The 15,512-nt window shown below is 41.9% G+C and overlaps 1 protein-coding gene across 4 annotated transcripts in view; it reads left to right on the plus strand.

Annotated features, from left to right (window-relative positions):
• Positions 1-15,512, plus strand: part of LOC310744959 (guanine nucleotide-binding protein G(q) subunit alpha) — a 91,540-nt gene that overhangs the window by 36,207 nt on the left and 39,821 nt on the right. For all 4 annotated transcript variants that reach the window (XM_083577089.1, XM_083577086.1, XM_083577087.1 and 1 more), the window contains one exon: positions 2,160-2,344. In XM_083577089.1, the coding sequence (XP_083433215.1) occupies positions 2,198-2,344 (147 nt within the window). In that variant the 5' untranslated portion in view covers positions 2,160-2,197. The remainder of the gene's footprint in view (positions 1-2,159; positions 2,345-15,512) is intronic.

Here is a 15,512-nt window from a genome sequence, read left to right on the forward strand (position 1 = left end):
ATATGCTTTCTATATACTTGGGGATTCCCTTGGTAAAACAGAAGCATGGAGCACCCAGAAAGAAGTCACAAAGATGCAGGTTACTGGTCTTTCCTCTTGCCCTACTGGTATTGGGGGGAGAGACACCCAGAAGTGACTCCAATGGATATTCAGAAGATTATGCTATTAATTAAGAAAAATAAAAAGAAAATTCTCTTTATATAAGATCCTCTGCTTATATAACCTTAACAGGAAGTAGCCAGAGTGATTCCTTTGTGCAGCAAGGGGGTGGATATCAAAAGGAACAGTTAGGCAAAGGAAGGAAAGGGGCCTTCCTGTTGAGTCAATATTTGGAAGTTCATATTACCCCTGGAGAGGAAGATGCAGAAAGGATTGTCATCACCTTCTTCCAGGAACTGTCATCTCAAAAGGAGCGGGACTTATACCAGTAGATGGGGGGAAGATGATAAAATATTAATTCCAGAAATAAGTGCAGTTCAGAGGAGGGAACAGGATGCCACCACTTATTTGGAGTGAAGCCCATCAATTACTGTGGAGACCCATGCAGCCGAGCTGCCATTTTCTGGTGTACATACCGTACAGCTTTTAGAGAGTCAGAGGAAGTATTTGAAGAGTTCCAAATTCAGTCACATTCAGGGGTTCCTGCCAATTTTTTAAAAATACAATTCTTTTGAATCTGGCTTGCAAGTTTGTATGTACACATCTTTGTGCGTGCTTTCTTCTCCCATCCCCCCCTCACATTTTGGCTATTATTCCATACATGGAAACTCAAATATATTATAGTCCATTGTTCCTCAACCTTGGATCCCCAGCAGTTATTGGACTACAATTCCCATCATCCCTGGCCATTGGCAAAACTGGCTGGAAGTGATGGGAGTTGTATTCCAACAGCATCTTCAATCCAGGGTTCAGTTAACACTTATTCTTATAGTGCTAAGTCTCATGTTAAAAACTATACAGGAGGTAAGATTTAACCAGTAACTTCCACATGAAATTTCCCATATGCTAAGCTTTGCACCAGAGGCCCTTCTTTGGCTTCCACTTCTATCAGAAATAGGCTGACAGCTACTGAGGAAAGAACCTTCTCAGTCTGATCACTGGGCTGAGTGGTATAAATCTTAAGACTTATTTATTCACCCAGATATTCAATTTATTTTTTTAGCTGCTGATTTTTTGTTTTTTGTTTTGGGATTGTATGATGTTCTGCTGTTTCTTTTTTAAGCAAATATTTGATAATGATTTTTTTAAAAAAATGTTGCACTTCTTTGAAAACCCCAGGATGATGTCAGGATCTGGAAGTTCAAGAGTCTCATCCTTCCTAATTCTTGAAGTTGTCCAGTATTTAATAAAATACACACTTTGCATCTTTTCTCAGCTTTCGGGGGAATACTGTGCCACATACAATGTGTGTGTTTGTGGTGGAGGAGATGCAAAGCTTCACAAGTGACCTTATTTTCTAAATAATTCAGGAATTTCAATTTAGCAAAACTTCAAAACCAAATTCGAGAAGTTTGAAAATTGCTAGGAGAGGATAATGAATATAATATTTTTTAAAATGATTTTGGATCTGAAACTGGGTTTCATAAGTAAGTACCGTGTCATAATACTACCTAGCTGATGTAGCTAATTGCTTGAATATTGATGGATGGTAATGTTGCCCAATGGCAAGGAAATGTATTTGTAGAACTAGTTCTTACATTGTGTGTAAAAGTGTTTAATCATAAGTTTGTTGTGTCTATGCATTTTCAAGCAGTGATTGAGGAATAACAATAACAACAACAACAGTGTTAGAGTTGAATTAATACATGAACCCAAAACGGTTGTACAGTGGTACCTCGGGTTAAGAACTTAATTCGTTCCGGAGGTCCGTTCTTAACCTGAAACTGTTCTTAACCTGAATCACCACTTTAGCTAATGGGGCCTCCTGCTGCTGCCGCTCCGCCGGAGCACGATTTCTGTTCTCATCCTGAAGCAAAGTTCTTAACCCAAGGTAATATTTCTGGGTTAGCGGAGTGTGTAACCTGAAGCGTATGTAACCCAAGGTACTACTGTAATAGGGAAAAAAGTTTGCTTTAACTGGACAAATGAAGTTGTGCGGCTGCTGCATTTTCTTCAGATATTGTAGGCTAATGATGCATCTGTATTTGATCATTTTTCAGGTACAGGAGAAAGTGGCAAGAGCACATTTATCAAGCAGATGAGAATCATCCATGGTTCTGGATACTCTGATGAGGACAAAAGGGGCTTCACAAAGCTTGTGTATCAGAATATATTCACAGCAATGCAGTCTATGATCAGAGCTATGGATACACTCAGAATCCCATACAGCTATGAACATAATAAGGTAAGCTGTCAGTTTAAATATGGATCAGAACTTTTTCCAGCTTTACTTCTGAAATCACATTAGATGGCTTTGACTTTGTGTATCTGCTTTAGCCATTTCTGGAGAGGGAAAAGAGTGCTGTTTTTAAAGACAGCACAACAGAAAACTAAGCACTGGTATTTCTCCACTTTGTCACAGAAGGTGGTAGAAAGGTATCTACAGCTGATATCCAGTATAGGTAGAGATGACTACTGTGGATGTGGTTTACCAGACCTGTTTCTCTAGCCTAGTTTAACTGTAACAGGTGATAAACCTACTTGTGCTGAACCACCACCACATTACAAGTAGGAACTATAACAAGTATTCCTCTCTGCTAATAGAAAACTAGCACATTAGCGACTAGGGTTCTATCCTAGTTCTCACTGATCTGCTTGTTGTTCTATGTGGAAGGAATATCCTTGCATGGAAGAATTTTCAGTGCTGTGAGCTCACTGCTACCTGAATTGGTGTAGCCAAACACAGAAATGGCCCTTCAAAGTGCAGCCATTCTTGATGTTGTGATGTAAGAACATGATGTTGCCTGTTCTGCCTTTCCTGAGCCATGGATGGATCCTGCTTTTGTGCAGAGTGCGCTCATTGATAACTTAGCTTGGGTTGATGTAAAGCTGGACATAGAAATTGATTGGAATAGATGCATGGAGGGAAAACTTTGACTTGATTGTGTTTATGGACCTTGAAATTATTCAGCCTCTTTAACCTTGGGCCCCCAGATGTTGTTGAACTACAACTCCTGTCAGCTCCAGCTGTGCTAGGGTACACTTGGAAATGTGTTTTTGTTTGATTTATAGTGCACACCGGAGACTTGCAGACATGAACCTTCCCCCCTTGGTTCACAGCACAATATTGATACTTTAAAAAACTTCTGCAGCATTTTTTTCTGAGTGAGGTAGTAGAATCCTAATGTCAAAAGGTACTGGAGCTTTGTGTGCATATAATAGATAGGAAATTAATTTCTCTCGTCGATGTGGAAAGGTCTGAATTTGCTAACCAGTTTTGTGCAAGAATTAATGTGACTGACATTAATATGATTGTATCACAACCCTTAGGACATGTTCAGGTATCTATAGATTTTTTTATTACATCAAAATGAAATCTGGGAGAAAAATCCAATAAGAACATATGGTTTTTCTCCAATTAGCAATATATTGAAGTTAAATGGTTATCATTTAAATTCAGGTGTCTGTTATTATATATTTCACAAGGATTATGTAAAACTTTAAAAATCAGTACTTTTTGAGATTATAGTCAATACTGTTAAGAGCCCACTATATATATTTTTTGTGCACTTGTATTTTCAAATATTTCAGTTTATTTTGTACTAGAGGACATCTAGTAGGGGACGCAGGTGCCACTGTGGTCTAAACCACTGAGCCTCTTGGACTTGCCAATCAGAAGGTCGGCAGTTTGAATCCCTGCCATGGGGTGAGCTCCTGTTGCTCGGTCCCAGCTCCTGCCAACCTAGCAGTTTGAAAACATGCCAAAAAGTGCAAGTAGATTAATAGGTACCGCTCTGGCGGGAAGGCAAATGGTGTTTCCTTGTGCTGCTCTGGTTTCGCCAGAAGCAGCTTAGTCATGCTGGCCACATGACCCGGAAAAACAGTCTGCGGACAAATGCCGGCTCCCTTGGCCTATAGAGCAAGATGAGCACTGCAACCCCAGAGTCGTCTGCGACTGGACTTAACGGTCGGGGTTCTTTACCTTTACCTTTTTAGAGAACATCTGGTTATTCAACACACCAGTCTTGGGCTAGGTAAGGGACAATTGAACTATTTTCATGGCTGTGTGATTTGAGCAAGTAAAAAATAATCAGAAAAAACCATAACGTTCTCCTGCTATCAAACTAAAAAAATATACTAGTGAGGTGATGCTTCTGGACAAAAGCAAGAACACAGCTGTGTGGGTGTGGGTGTGGTTATGATACTTGGAATTACAATGCCCTGCCATCGTTGGCTTTAGTGGAACTATGAGTCATGAACATATTTGCCATGTGGAACTCAGTTTAAATCCTTTGTCTTGGGTGCCTGTGGGGCTGTCTCAGACATGTTATGCTCATGTGGATGTCCAATTTGTATGAACCAGCTTCTCTAAAAAGTGTCACCACTCTCATGGAATTGGGGGAAGTATGTGTACAGTACTGATATGGAGGCATCAGTACACACAAATGCTGCCTTGGTGCAGGCATGACCAGTCTGTCCAGCCTGCTCATAGACCCCGCTCCTGAGGTCACCTGAGGATGTGTGAACTAGACTTTCGATACCACCTTAAGTTCTGAATTCCGATACTTTTTGTCTGTAGAATGATAACCATGAAGAAAGCTGTTAGGGTCTCCTGTGATCACATTAATCAAAAACAGGACCTGAATTCACCAGGAAATGTGCTTTTGCTAAATATGTTCCAGGTGATATAAAAATGTAAATTTTACACAAAAAGTTGACTGAACATCCTACTCTATTGGATAAGGAGAGGCAAAGTTATCTTAAAACCATTTCCTTTCTGCATCCATGTTTCTGAGTCTCCTGGAAAATACAGGAAAGGCACTACCTAATCGCTTGAATCTCGTATCAGGAAATTCTATCCATGCAGAGTTTCGTTTTTGCTTTTAAAGCAGCAGGGTATTTTTAGTAAGCCACTTTGTTTTTCTCATCAGTTTCAAAAAATCTGCGCTCCTTTTTAAAGATTCTGCCAGGCTTGAAAAAGTGGCTTGGATTATTGAACATTTTCAATAAAACCAGGAATGTATTGATGTCGTCTTAAATTAAATGTAAGCTTTAATTACTATAATAAATAAACTCTTCCATTAATTGCAGCTTACAACTAGAACTCCTAAGTATGTTGTTGCTGTGGCTACTTTATTTTAAAAGTAAAGTTTTCATGAGTCATATTTGCAGCAGAGTCCTATGTATGCTTCCTTTGCAGTAAATCTTGCTGTGTTCCATGGGGTTTTCTCCCGAGTAAGTAGGTTTAGGATTGCAACCTTAGGGTTGTATCCAACATTAGTCATTTTTAGGATACACCCATTGGATTAATCCAATGCTTGTTTAAAATGAAGTGTGAATCAAGCTTGTGTTTGTATGAGGAAGGAATAGGAAACCTGTGGTCCTCCAGATGTTGCTGTATTCCAGCTCCTTTCCGCCGTGCAGCCAGTATCAGAAATGGTCAGGAATGAACCACAGGTCCATTATCCCTGATGAAGATAGAGGTAGAATGTGACTAGTTAACTAAGGGGTGTCTAACCTTTGGCTCTTGAGATGTTGCTGGACTACATCCCTGACTATTGTCCATGTTGGTTGGGGCTGACAGAATGTAAAGTCCAACACCTGGAGCACCATGGATTAGCCTCCCCTGAGTTAACTGAACACTGCTATTGGTGTTAATGTGATGCTGGGAGAGCTTAGTGATACATGCCTTTTAGTGGAAAGATGTGACTGTTCTGATCTGCTTCGTAATCCTCATTACCAGAGGCTAAACAGAGTCTGATGTGATATTGAAAACGGTAAAGGGGAAAGATCAGTAGCATTGCTTAAATCTGGGTCTTAATGAAGCGTACAGCTACTTTTGCCTTCTCACAGAGAGCCACAGTCCCCAGTGTGTTGCCTCATAGTACTTGTTCGATGTACTCGTGTTATTTCTCGTGGGACTGGAAATGGCTTATTTTATGGACATCTTCATGATCTTATGATGTTTGTTCATAAATGGATAAGGATGGAGCCAGAATTCTGCAAAGGCAGTAGTTTGGTTTCCATGTGTGATCAGGAATCTATTCCTGATCATGGTGATGCATGATCACTGCACTTCACAAAAAAATGGTGTGTGTGTCCCTTACGTTATGTCAGGTGGAAGAAGTAGGATGGTTTTTAGCTAAATAGACCCATCAGTGCAATAACTGAAAGCACACCTTTAGGGGATCTTGCTGTCAGCATTGATTAGCTGATAAGTCCCATTGGGAGTCCCATTGAAGTTGTCTGACACCAGTAATTAATAGGCAGCACTGCCTTTCTGGATAGGAAGAGCTTAGGATCCCTTCTGCCAGCGGGAGAGGGGACAACTGTTTTTGAACAAATTATATCACAAGCTCTTCCATTTTTAACAAAAGTGTAGTTCAGATTTGGGCTAGGCTCCTTGAAGGTTATATACTGGGTATTTTCACTTTGCTGCTTTTCAAGTGGTGCATTAATTTTGCTGCACTCTCTGTTTCTGGTTTAGGTTAGGCATGTTCACTTGGAGAAATACGGTAGCAGAAATTATACAAGACTCCTTCAAGGTCCACTTGGAACAGGAGCCTGTGGAATACTAAATAAGCCTTTTAACAGCTTTTCACACCTGCAGGGCTCATTTTCTAATCTCTCAGTCTGCACCCTGGACAGCTCATAGCTATGCAGAAGCAAAGCTGGTTTCCAGACCACCTTGTGCAGTTACTTTAATAATAGGTCTTTTGACAAAGAAAACAAAATAGAAACACAATTTTTGTGCATACATCTTAAGGAAATATGTCTCGATAACCTACCATTTAGGGAATGGAAGTATGTGCAAGCCACCACAAGGCTAGTAACTTGTAGAAGCAGAAGGTGTTTTGATGCCTAAAATATTCAGGGCTCTGTCCTCTGCCACACAGGTGCCTCTTCTTATCTAAACCTTTCATCAAGAAAACATGGGCTCCCTTTTCAGAAAATGTATGCAGCTATATCCCTATAAATCTAATCAATTTTCATGTATGTAATTCAAACTTTGAAAATGTTCTGTGATAGAGAAGCCATTAGTCAGTTAACTTGCATATAATTATTTAAATATGTGCAAACGGAAAGAATTATTTCAAACGGTATTGAAGCAAAGCTAGTTTTATAGAGGATGCTTGTTTGGCCATCATCCCTCTCTAGTCTACAAGATTCTTCCCCATGTTTGCAAGCCATTGTCAAAGAAATGATTCTCAGAAGTTTCAGCTAATCAATGAAATGTTCCTCTTTTTAATTACACAATTTTGTGCCCTTTAAAATTATTGGTTGCACTAAGACACCCACTATATATTAAATAAAATAACTTCAAGGAAATCAGGATGGCGGTATGATTAAAGACACTTCTAACAATGATGTGAATTAAGTATCCTATTAAATAAAGAAATCAGTTCTGTTTGTTCATGCAGTGAAAAGAAACTTTAAGGAATTTTAATTGTAGGATCACTGCCAGTAAAAGTCTATTGACAGCTGATTTTGACTAAATAGTTTCATGTGTACACACTCTCATACATGTGCTTTGGAATTAGTTTTGTCAAGGAAAAGCCTCCTGTTAGTTGGCAAATGAAATGGTTATTGAATGAGAAGCTCATTGGAAATTAAGGAGCTGACAGTTTCGCTTGTGTGATAACTGTTTCTGTCCTGTCCACAGTGTGGTTTAAATTATAATCAGCAAATGCAACATTGCTGTCTCTTGAAGCAATATTGTTTCCCTCCATCCAGAGGCTTCTTAAATAAGTCCTTATAAGAAAGCAAAAAGCTTTGCCATATTTGTGTTTTCTTCTGTCCCTTCCCAGAAATAAATATATAGGATATGCATAGCCTAGTTTGCTCCTTGTATTCAGCCAAATTTAGACACACATCCTCTTGCAGTCTTCCTGTAGAGCTTCCTATTTTACTTGAACATTGATGATACTGTGTGATTCAGCAATGTGTGTGGTGGTTGCCCATTAGACAACAGATAAAGCTAAAACAACAGTGTTTATAAGGGTCCTTTACTGAAACCAATTTGTTTCATACTATTTGAACTAAATAACCCAGTATGTATAAACCATACATATCACAGGATATGTATGACTTTAATCAAGTTGTGTGTGTGGCTGTGTGTTGGGGGGCGTGCGTTCCTGCCTCTTTGCAAACTGTAAAGGAAGAGAGTTTAGAATATACCTCAGTCAGTCATGCAACCTGCTATTTTGGAGGAACGTTGTTGGCTTTCAGCACTGCCTTCAACAAGAAAAGAGACCTTGCTTATCACTCTTGTTGAAATTCTGTGGACAATTTTGTCCCTCTGATTTGTGTACTGTTACAGTTGCTTGAGGGGACCGGGTGGCGCTGTGGGTTAAACCACAGAGCCTAGGACTTGCCGATCAGAAGGTCGGCGGTTCGAATCCCCGCGACAGGGTGAGCTCCCGTTGCTCGGTCCCTGCTCCTGCCAACCTAGCAGTTCGAAAGCACAGCAAAGTGCAAGTAGATAAATAGGTACCACTCCGGCGGGAAGGTAAACGGTGTTTCTGTGCGCTGCTCTGGTTCGCCAGAAGCGGCTCAGTCATGCTGGCCACATGACCTGGAAGCTGTACGCTGGCTCTTGGCCAATAAAGCGAGATGAGCGCTGCAACCCCAGAGTTGGTCACGACTGGCCCTAATGGTCAGGCGTCCCTTTACTTTTACCTTACAGTTGCTTGACCAGGGAGATGCCACTCCATGTTTGCTGGCTGGCCCCCATTTTATCATCTGTTCAGCCAGCTAGGGTTACCGGAAGATGTGTGATAACAGGCTACTGTACTGGATAGTTGGTCCGATCCAGCAGAACTCTTCACATGTTCTTCTGCTTCATGTTTAGGGAAAAGATCGTAGCTCAGTGGTAGAACACATGCTTTGCATGCAGAAGGCCCCGGGTTCAATCTCTGGCCTCTCCAGGTAGGGCTGGAATAGACCACCGGAGCAACTGCTGGTCAGTGTAGACAGTACTGAGACCGATGGGCCATTGGGTCTTACTCAGTGAAAGGCAGCTTCCTCTGTCTGTTGTCCTTCTTATTCATATTCAGCATAATACATAAATGGGATTTGTCAAACATTCTGTAAAGTATGAAGGTAAAAATTAAATGTAGAGAGAGTTCACGTGCTAAGAAAATACTAGGAGATCCGGATAATCATGTGAGTACAGAATGAGGTATTCTTTCTGCAAGTGCATGTTCCCAATACCATGCTTACTTGGATAACTCAAATGCATTGAGGAGAATGTTGGGTAAAGGGGTACTTCATCTTTCTCCCATGGCCACATGCTCTCCTCTCAGCCCCCCACCCCACCCAGCTGAGAAAAAATAAACTGTGGTGGCTTGTAAGTGTAATTTGCAGGGGAGAATCAGCAAGTGGTCACAAGATTAAGCGTAATTTGACCACATTGTCAGGAAAATATATGGTTGCCTATCCCATATTTCCTTCATTGTGTCTAGTTCTACTTGAGTCTGCTGCCTAGCAGTATTGTTGTAGGTCATGCTAATTCTAGTCCAATACTAAACCTCCAGAATGCTCATTTAGACATTTGTAGGTCAGGTGTAAAGAGGATATCAAATGGGATGGGGAAATCTGGATATAGTTAAGTCATAAAATTCAATTTAAACAGTCTTATGCTGAAAACAGGCCATATCTAGTGAAGCTTCTTTGATCTTACTTGTACATACGAAATCTTTTTTTTTCTTATTAAATTTGTCTAATAGGATGTAATTATTACTCAGCAAGATGCTGCAGTAAACTCTTTGCATTGTGAGTGTCTTCTTTCTTCATTTCCGATTAGTAGTCATTGCTAAGCCTTTGGAAATCAGGTAGATCACTCCTTCTCATCTTCATCTGTTCTGTCTCACTATTGATCTGCAACAATTTTGTTTGTTTGTTCAGGGGAGTAAAATGATTTCTTTTCCAAATAAGAAATAAACGTGAAAATGCAAGTGTTGTAGCAAGCTGACAGTTTTTGAAACCTGTACAACTGTAACGAATGGAATAGGATATGAAAGACAAATTTGTACCGTCTAGGATCCTCAGGGTGCCTGACTTACAGCCACGGGGTTCTTTCCTTATGAAAGCAGACTCCCGGTCTCCAACAGTATGTATACAGTTGGATCGTTTATAGATACACAGGAGGCTGCCTTATACTAACCTAATTTGCGGTAAACTGAACTGAGCTTAAAACACAGTTAGTAGTAAGTGAAGAGAGAACAGTAACCAGGAGTCTTGAGTTCAAACCTTGGCTTGGCTCAGCACAATGCAGCAGTAATAAGGACTGGGGAAGGTAGATTATCTACCCCAGAAGGAGCATGCTCTGTCCCCCACCAGAGATACTAACGTCCCCCTAACACCCCAAGCTCCCCATAGGTACCATTAATTTTAGTGATTTGACTATATGCTCTGGGAGCGTGCAGTAATGTCACTAGGAGGAAGGCTACAGCTGCACTGCTTTTCTTTAACTACACTAGAGCTGCAGTGATGGCAATAAGTGAGCTGGAATTTGCAAATGAGAATGATTTTCACTTTCACTTTTCTGCGCTTGGTTGCAGATGGGGCTGGGCGACATCTGGTTTTAGTGATATATCACCAGCTAAACACTGTGATATATCGATATGTCACGATATCTGAAATAAGGAAGGAACGATGCAGAAGCGAACAGGACAATGTCCTGTATGTGCTAGGAAGCATGTTTCTGTATGTGTGTCCCACCAAATAGCTGATTGCTGCTGTTGCTGTTGTTTTGTTAGTGCTATTGCATGTGCAGCTCAATTGGGGTCAGTGTTTTTTCTTTCCTTTTCTCTACACCTCCCAACACCCTTGTTCTCTTTTTATGTAAGGTCTCCTAGAATCTAGATGAGCTCTATTCTTTATAAGGAAACAAAAAGGTAGTGTTTTAAACTGAAGTTATTCAACACAGCCTAGACTGCAGGAACTTAAAATAGGAATCCTCCCCTTTTCCTCTCCTCACCTTCTTTGAATGTAATGCAAGGAACAGCTGAAGAACTTCTATCACACACAGTGGATTGAAATTATTAAAAATGCATGTATAAATTCCTCCAACATTGTGAAGAGCACACGCCTAAAACCAGTTCCCGTTGACACACATGAAGAATGTTGTTCCTCCAGATTTGTAAGGCTGTCAACCATGCTGTTTTATGTGACTTGGCTAAATTCAGACTGCAAGCCCTCCTTGTATGGTTGTACCAGGGCAGGGTCTGCAGAACTAGCACAGTCAGCTTCTCACAGAGGAATTAAGTAGCTCAAGAATAAATTAAGATATCTGTTTTTATCATTATCCCACACAATCCAATTCACGCTGAGCTATGAATTCTCCCCTCCCCTTCAATTTCTCTTTCAAAATACTAGGAAATGGACAGTGGGTTATATAGGTGTCCCTAATGTTGGGTTTCCATAAGTCCGTTCCCCCTTGGACATGTCCGAGACTTCAAGGGTGAAATCACTATCTGGGGGGAATTTTTTAAAATTGCCAAAATGTCTGTTTTTTGGGTGGGGGAGGGACAAAGGGAGCATGCGTGCGCTGCCCAGAGTGCCAGATGTAGGAGGCTCAGAGAAAGAGAGAGCTGGCAGGCAAGTGAGGTGAGGAGAGAAGGAGGGTGGCTGGGCTGCTGCTGTTGATGTGAGGGGATTGTGTGGCAAAGGAGGAATCGGCATCACAAAGCCTATGCTCCGCTTTGCGATGCTGTACGGGGTTGCCAGGATGGCTGAGGAGGACGCAACAGGTATGCCCCCCTGCCCTGTTGCTGCTCCTCACACTCTGCCAGAGTGGAAGAGGGGTACTTAAGGGGCTAGTCCATCAAAAGGGGGAGGGGAAGTAAAGTTTTGTTCGTTACCACATTATGTGTTTTTGTTTTTATATTGCAAGCCACCCTGTGATCCTCTTAGGAAAGCTGGTATAGAAATTCAAATAAATAAAGAATAAATTGAAGTGAGGGGAAAGCAGGAATCCATCTTTCCCTTCAAGGAAGATTTGGATTCTTTTACTCCGAGCAGCTCCTTCCCTGAGGCCTGAGGGACTTGGTGTCTTGGCACCAGAAGGCTTGGGCCGCGTGTGCAAGAAGCGAGCTGAGCCGTACCCTCGGCAGTGCCTCTTCCTCTCGCCTTGCCTCCCCCACTGGGGGGCAGGCTGGCCAGCGTGCGGTGGATCTGGGGGCTTAGGCCCCTATGGTGGAGAGAGAACCCTCTGGGGGCATCTGTATGAGTTTGAGGGAGAGGCGAGGTGTGCTGTGCTTCCTTGGCTGGCTGCGGGCTTGCAGCTGCTTATAAATCTCAACTTAGCCTGGAGGAAGCACGGTGCACAGAAAGGTTGGTCAGCCTTCTGTCATGGCGGCTTTAGTTGCGATTCCTGCATTGCAGGGGGTGCCAGGTGGACTAGGTGACCCTGGGGATACCTTCCAGCTCGACAAGTCTATGATTATATGAAGCTGACCAGTGGTTCCTCCAGCTCAGTACAGTGGTGCCTCGCAAGACGAAATTAATTCGTTCCGCGAGTCTTTTCGTCTTGCGCGGTTTTTCGTCTTGCGAAGCACGGCCCGTCGCAACTGCACCTCTTCAAGCGGCTTTAAGAAAAAAGGAAATAAACTCGCAAGACGTTTTCATCTTGCGAAGCAAGCCCATAGGGAAAATCGTCTTGCAAAGCAACTCAAAAAACGAAAAACCCTTTTGTCTTGCGCGTTTTTCGTCTTGCGAGGCATTCGTCTTGCGAAGTACCACTGTATTGTCTACGCTAACATACAGCAGCTCTCCAGGGTCTCTTCCATCCCTACCTGGATGTGCCATTGGGGATTGAACCTGGAATCTTCCTGCATGCAAGGCAGATGCTCTCACCACTGAGCTGCAAGCGCATGGCTCGCAGGTGTTAATTTCACCACTCCCCACACTTAAGGCCAACCAGGAGGGCAGAAAAGTTGGTAGTAAGAATGTTAATCTGATTTTTGTTTTCCACACAAACACACACAGAACTTGGAAGGAACTGAACGCATGCATTTGGTTGGTTGCTGTGTGTCTAGCACTTTATGCAGAAATTAAGAATGGAATTTTAGGACGTTTCATATACCACCCTCATTTTCCAGTCCTAGTAGCTTTACGTTTCAAATGGCTTCAGGAAGAATTAACTTGAAACTTTCAGTTACTGAAAGAGCGCTTTCACTGTTTGCTATATGCCAAGCGTTACTCCCTGCCCCAAATGTGGTACACTTCACAAAGTTGAGTGTCATCCCTGCAAAGGGGGCACATGTTATTTATTATGGTGTGCTGTAGTGGTTAAAATTTGTGTATCAAAGTTTGTAATGTTTGATGTTTTATCGTGTTTCTAATATTCTGTTGGGAGCCGCGCAGAGTGGCTGGGGAAACCCAGCCAGATGAGTGGGGTATAAATAATAAAATTTATTATTATTGTCCTGGGATCTGGAAGAAATCCTCACTCAGCCATGAAGCTAATCGATAGACTTTCATACCACTTTGTGAGGCTGGTCCGCTTTGTCTTGCCCCAGGTGGTTCTGAGGTAGATATATATATCTAAAATTGGTGACACTCAGACCATTAATTCTGCAGAAGAAAAAGAAGCTTTGAGACTCCGTAGGGTAGTGATAAAGCGGGATATCAAATCCAAACTCTTCTTATAATGCCAAATGCTATCCTACGTTCTCATGGCAAGATATAAACTCATTCCTTATTGGCCCCATTTCACCAAAATCATCACACATGTACTGCCATTGGCAGACTGGGAGTTTAAATCAGATGGTGTAGCATTTAGACAAGCTTATGTCTCGACATCTCGCCATTTAGAAATTAAACCACTGAAAGCAGTACAACATACTGTGTATAACCCTCAAAAGGGGTGAACCAGAGGATGAAGAAATCGCTTTCAACAGCAATTCACTGCAGTTTTGTTTGCTGCTTGATGCTGCTAAAATTCTTTCCCACACAGAATAGCCTCCTTCAGGGACATGTAAATTGGATTGTTGGGCACTTTTAGTTCTCTGATAGGGAATGTTCAGGCAATGATTGTTCCATAGGAAGCCAAAGAGAAGCAATACTTTTGCAGAAGCGACTTTCCCCCCTACGTTGCCTTGAGTTTTAAGTTAAGCATGATGAGCGTACATCTGCAGATTGAGACTTTCTATGCTGGAAGTTTTTGTTACAGAGAAGAAAATAAAGAGTAGTCTGCAAGAAGTTGGCCTCCGGAGCTGCAGGACCAGACCCTCTGCAGGTTTGGATTGCTCTCTTAATTGTCCAGGACTAGCACCTTGTCCACGGAAACACATCCTGGCATCTAGCAATACTGATCCCTTTTAAATTTCTTCCACTTACACCAAGCTCTGGTCTTTATTCTTCACCAGGTTTCTTTACCCAGCTAAACACTCATTACAGCTATGATATTTTTAATGTAATACTTTTTAAGATCCTATAGAAATCTTTACAAAAGGCAGTAAATATGTTACAAAAACACCTTTCATTTTAAAATACATGATGATGTAGATTCCTTTCTTTTGTGCATCTCAAAATCTTTATAAGTCATGGAAGTATGTCTATTAATAATATTGGATAAGCAGTAACCTACTTTTTGTGGGGAAATTAATTACCAACAATAATTGCAGGAAGGATAACATATCAGGGAGACGAGATTACTCTTTGAGCCCAAGAAGGAATATTCCTGCTTGAAATTCTGCCACATTTAGTTGCCAAAAGTGTGAACTCATTTTCAGGCTTTATATATTCATTTCATGAGATTTATACACTGCTTGATGGTTAAAAAACAAAACCTCAAAGTGGTTTGTATTGATTTGAGCAACATATCTGCAGGCAGGGAAGAGGGAGCGTTTTTCAGTTTGAGGGTGCTCTCCCTCACAGACGACATACGGGAGGCCACATTCCAGTAGCAGGCAGGGCCAGAGGGATAAGAAAGTAGAGCAATGGGTGTGACTCTTACCTTTGTATGCAGTAGGCAACCATTTCTATTCCAACCATAGAAACGCGCACACATTCTCCATGCAGGCAGGAGGCTTTATCCCTGTTCAAGAACACATTCCAGCCAGGCAAAAGCCCAAGGAGGCTGTGGAGCAGGGTCAATGAGGGGTGGGGTCAGGGGAAAGGCCTGGAGTGACCAGATTTGGCAATGGTTGGAGTGGAGCACGTGGCCTTTGCCAACAGAGAGCTTATGTGTGTGTTTTTGTGTGTGCGTGTGAGTGCTTTCCCTGTCTAGGAGAGACTCCTGGTTTTGTGAGGAAGGAATGTGTTTCAATACAAACACTCCTCATAAGGGAGCTGTTCCTGGAGGAAGAACTGTGAGGGGAGAGACTCCTTCAGGCAAGGCCTCCTTCCACCTGCCTTGCTCTACCCTCTGCTTCTCAATGTGTATTGTATTGTTTTACGTACTGTGG

Source organism: Podarcis filfolensis (assembly GCF_964270895.1).
Source record: "Podarcis filfolensis genome assembly, chromosome: 11".
In the NCBI taxonomy this organism is placed as follows: Eukaryota; Metazoa; Chordata; class Lepidosauria; order Squamata; family Lacertidae; genus Podarcis; species Podarcis filfolensis.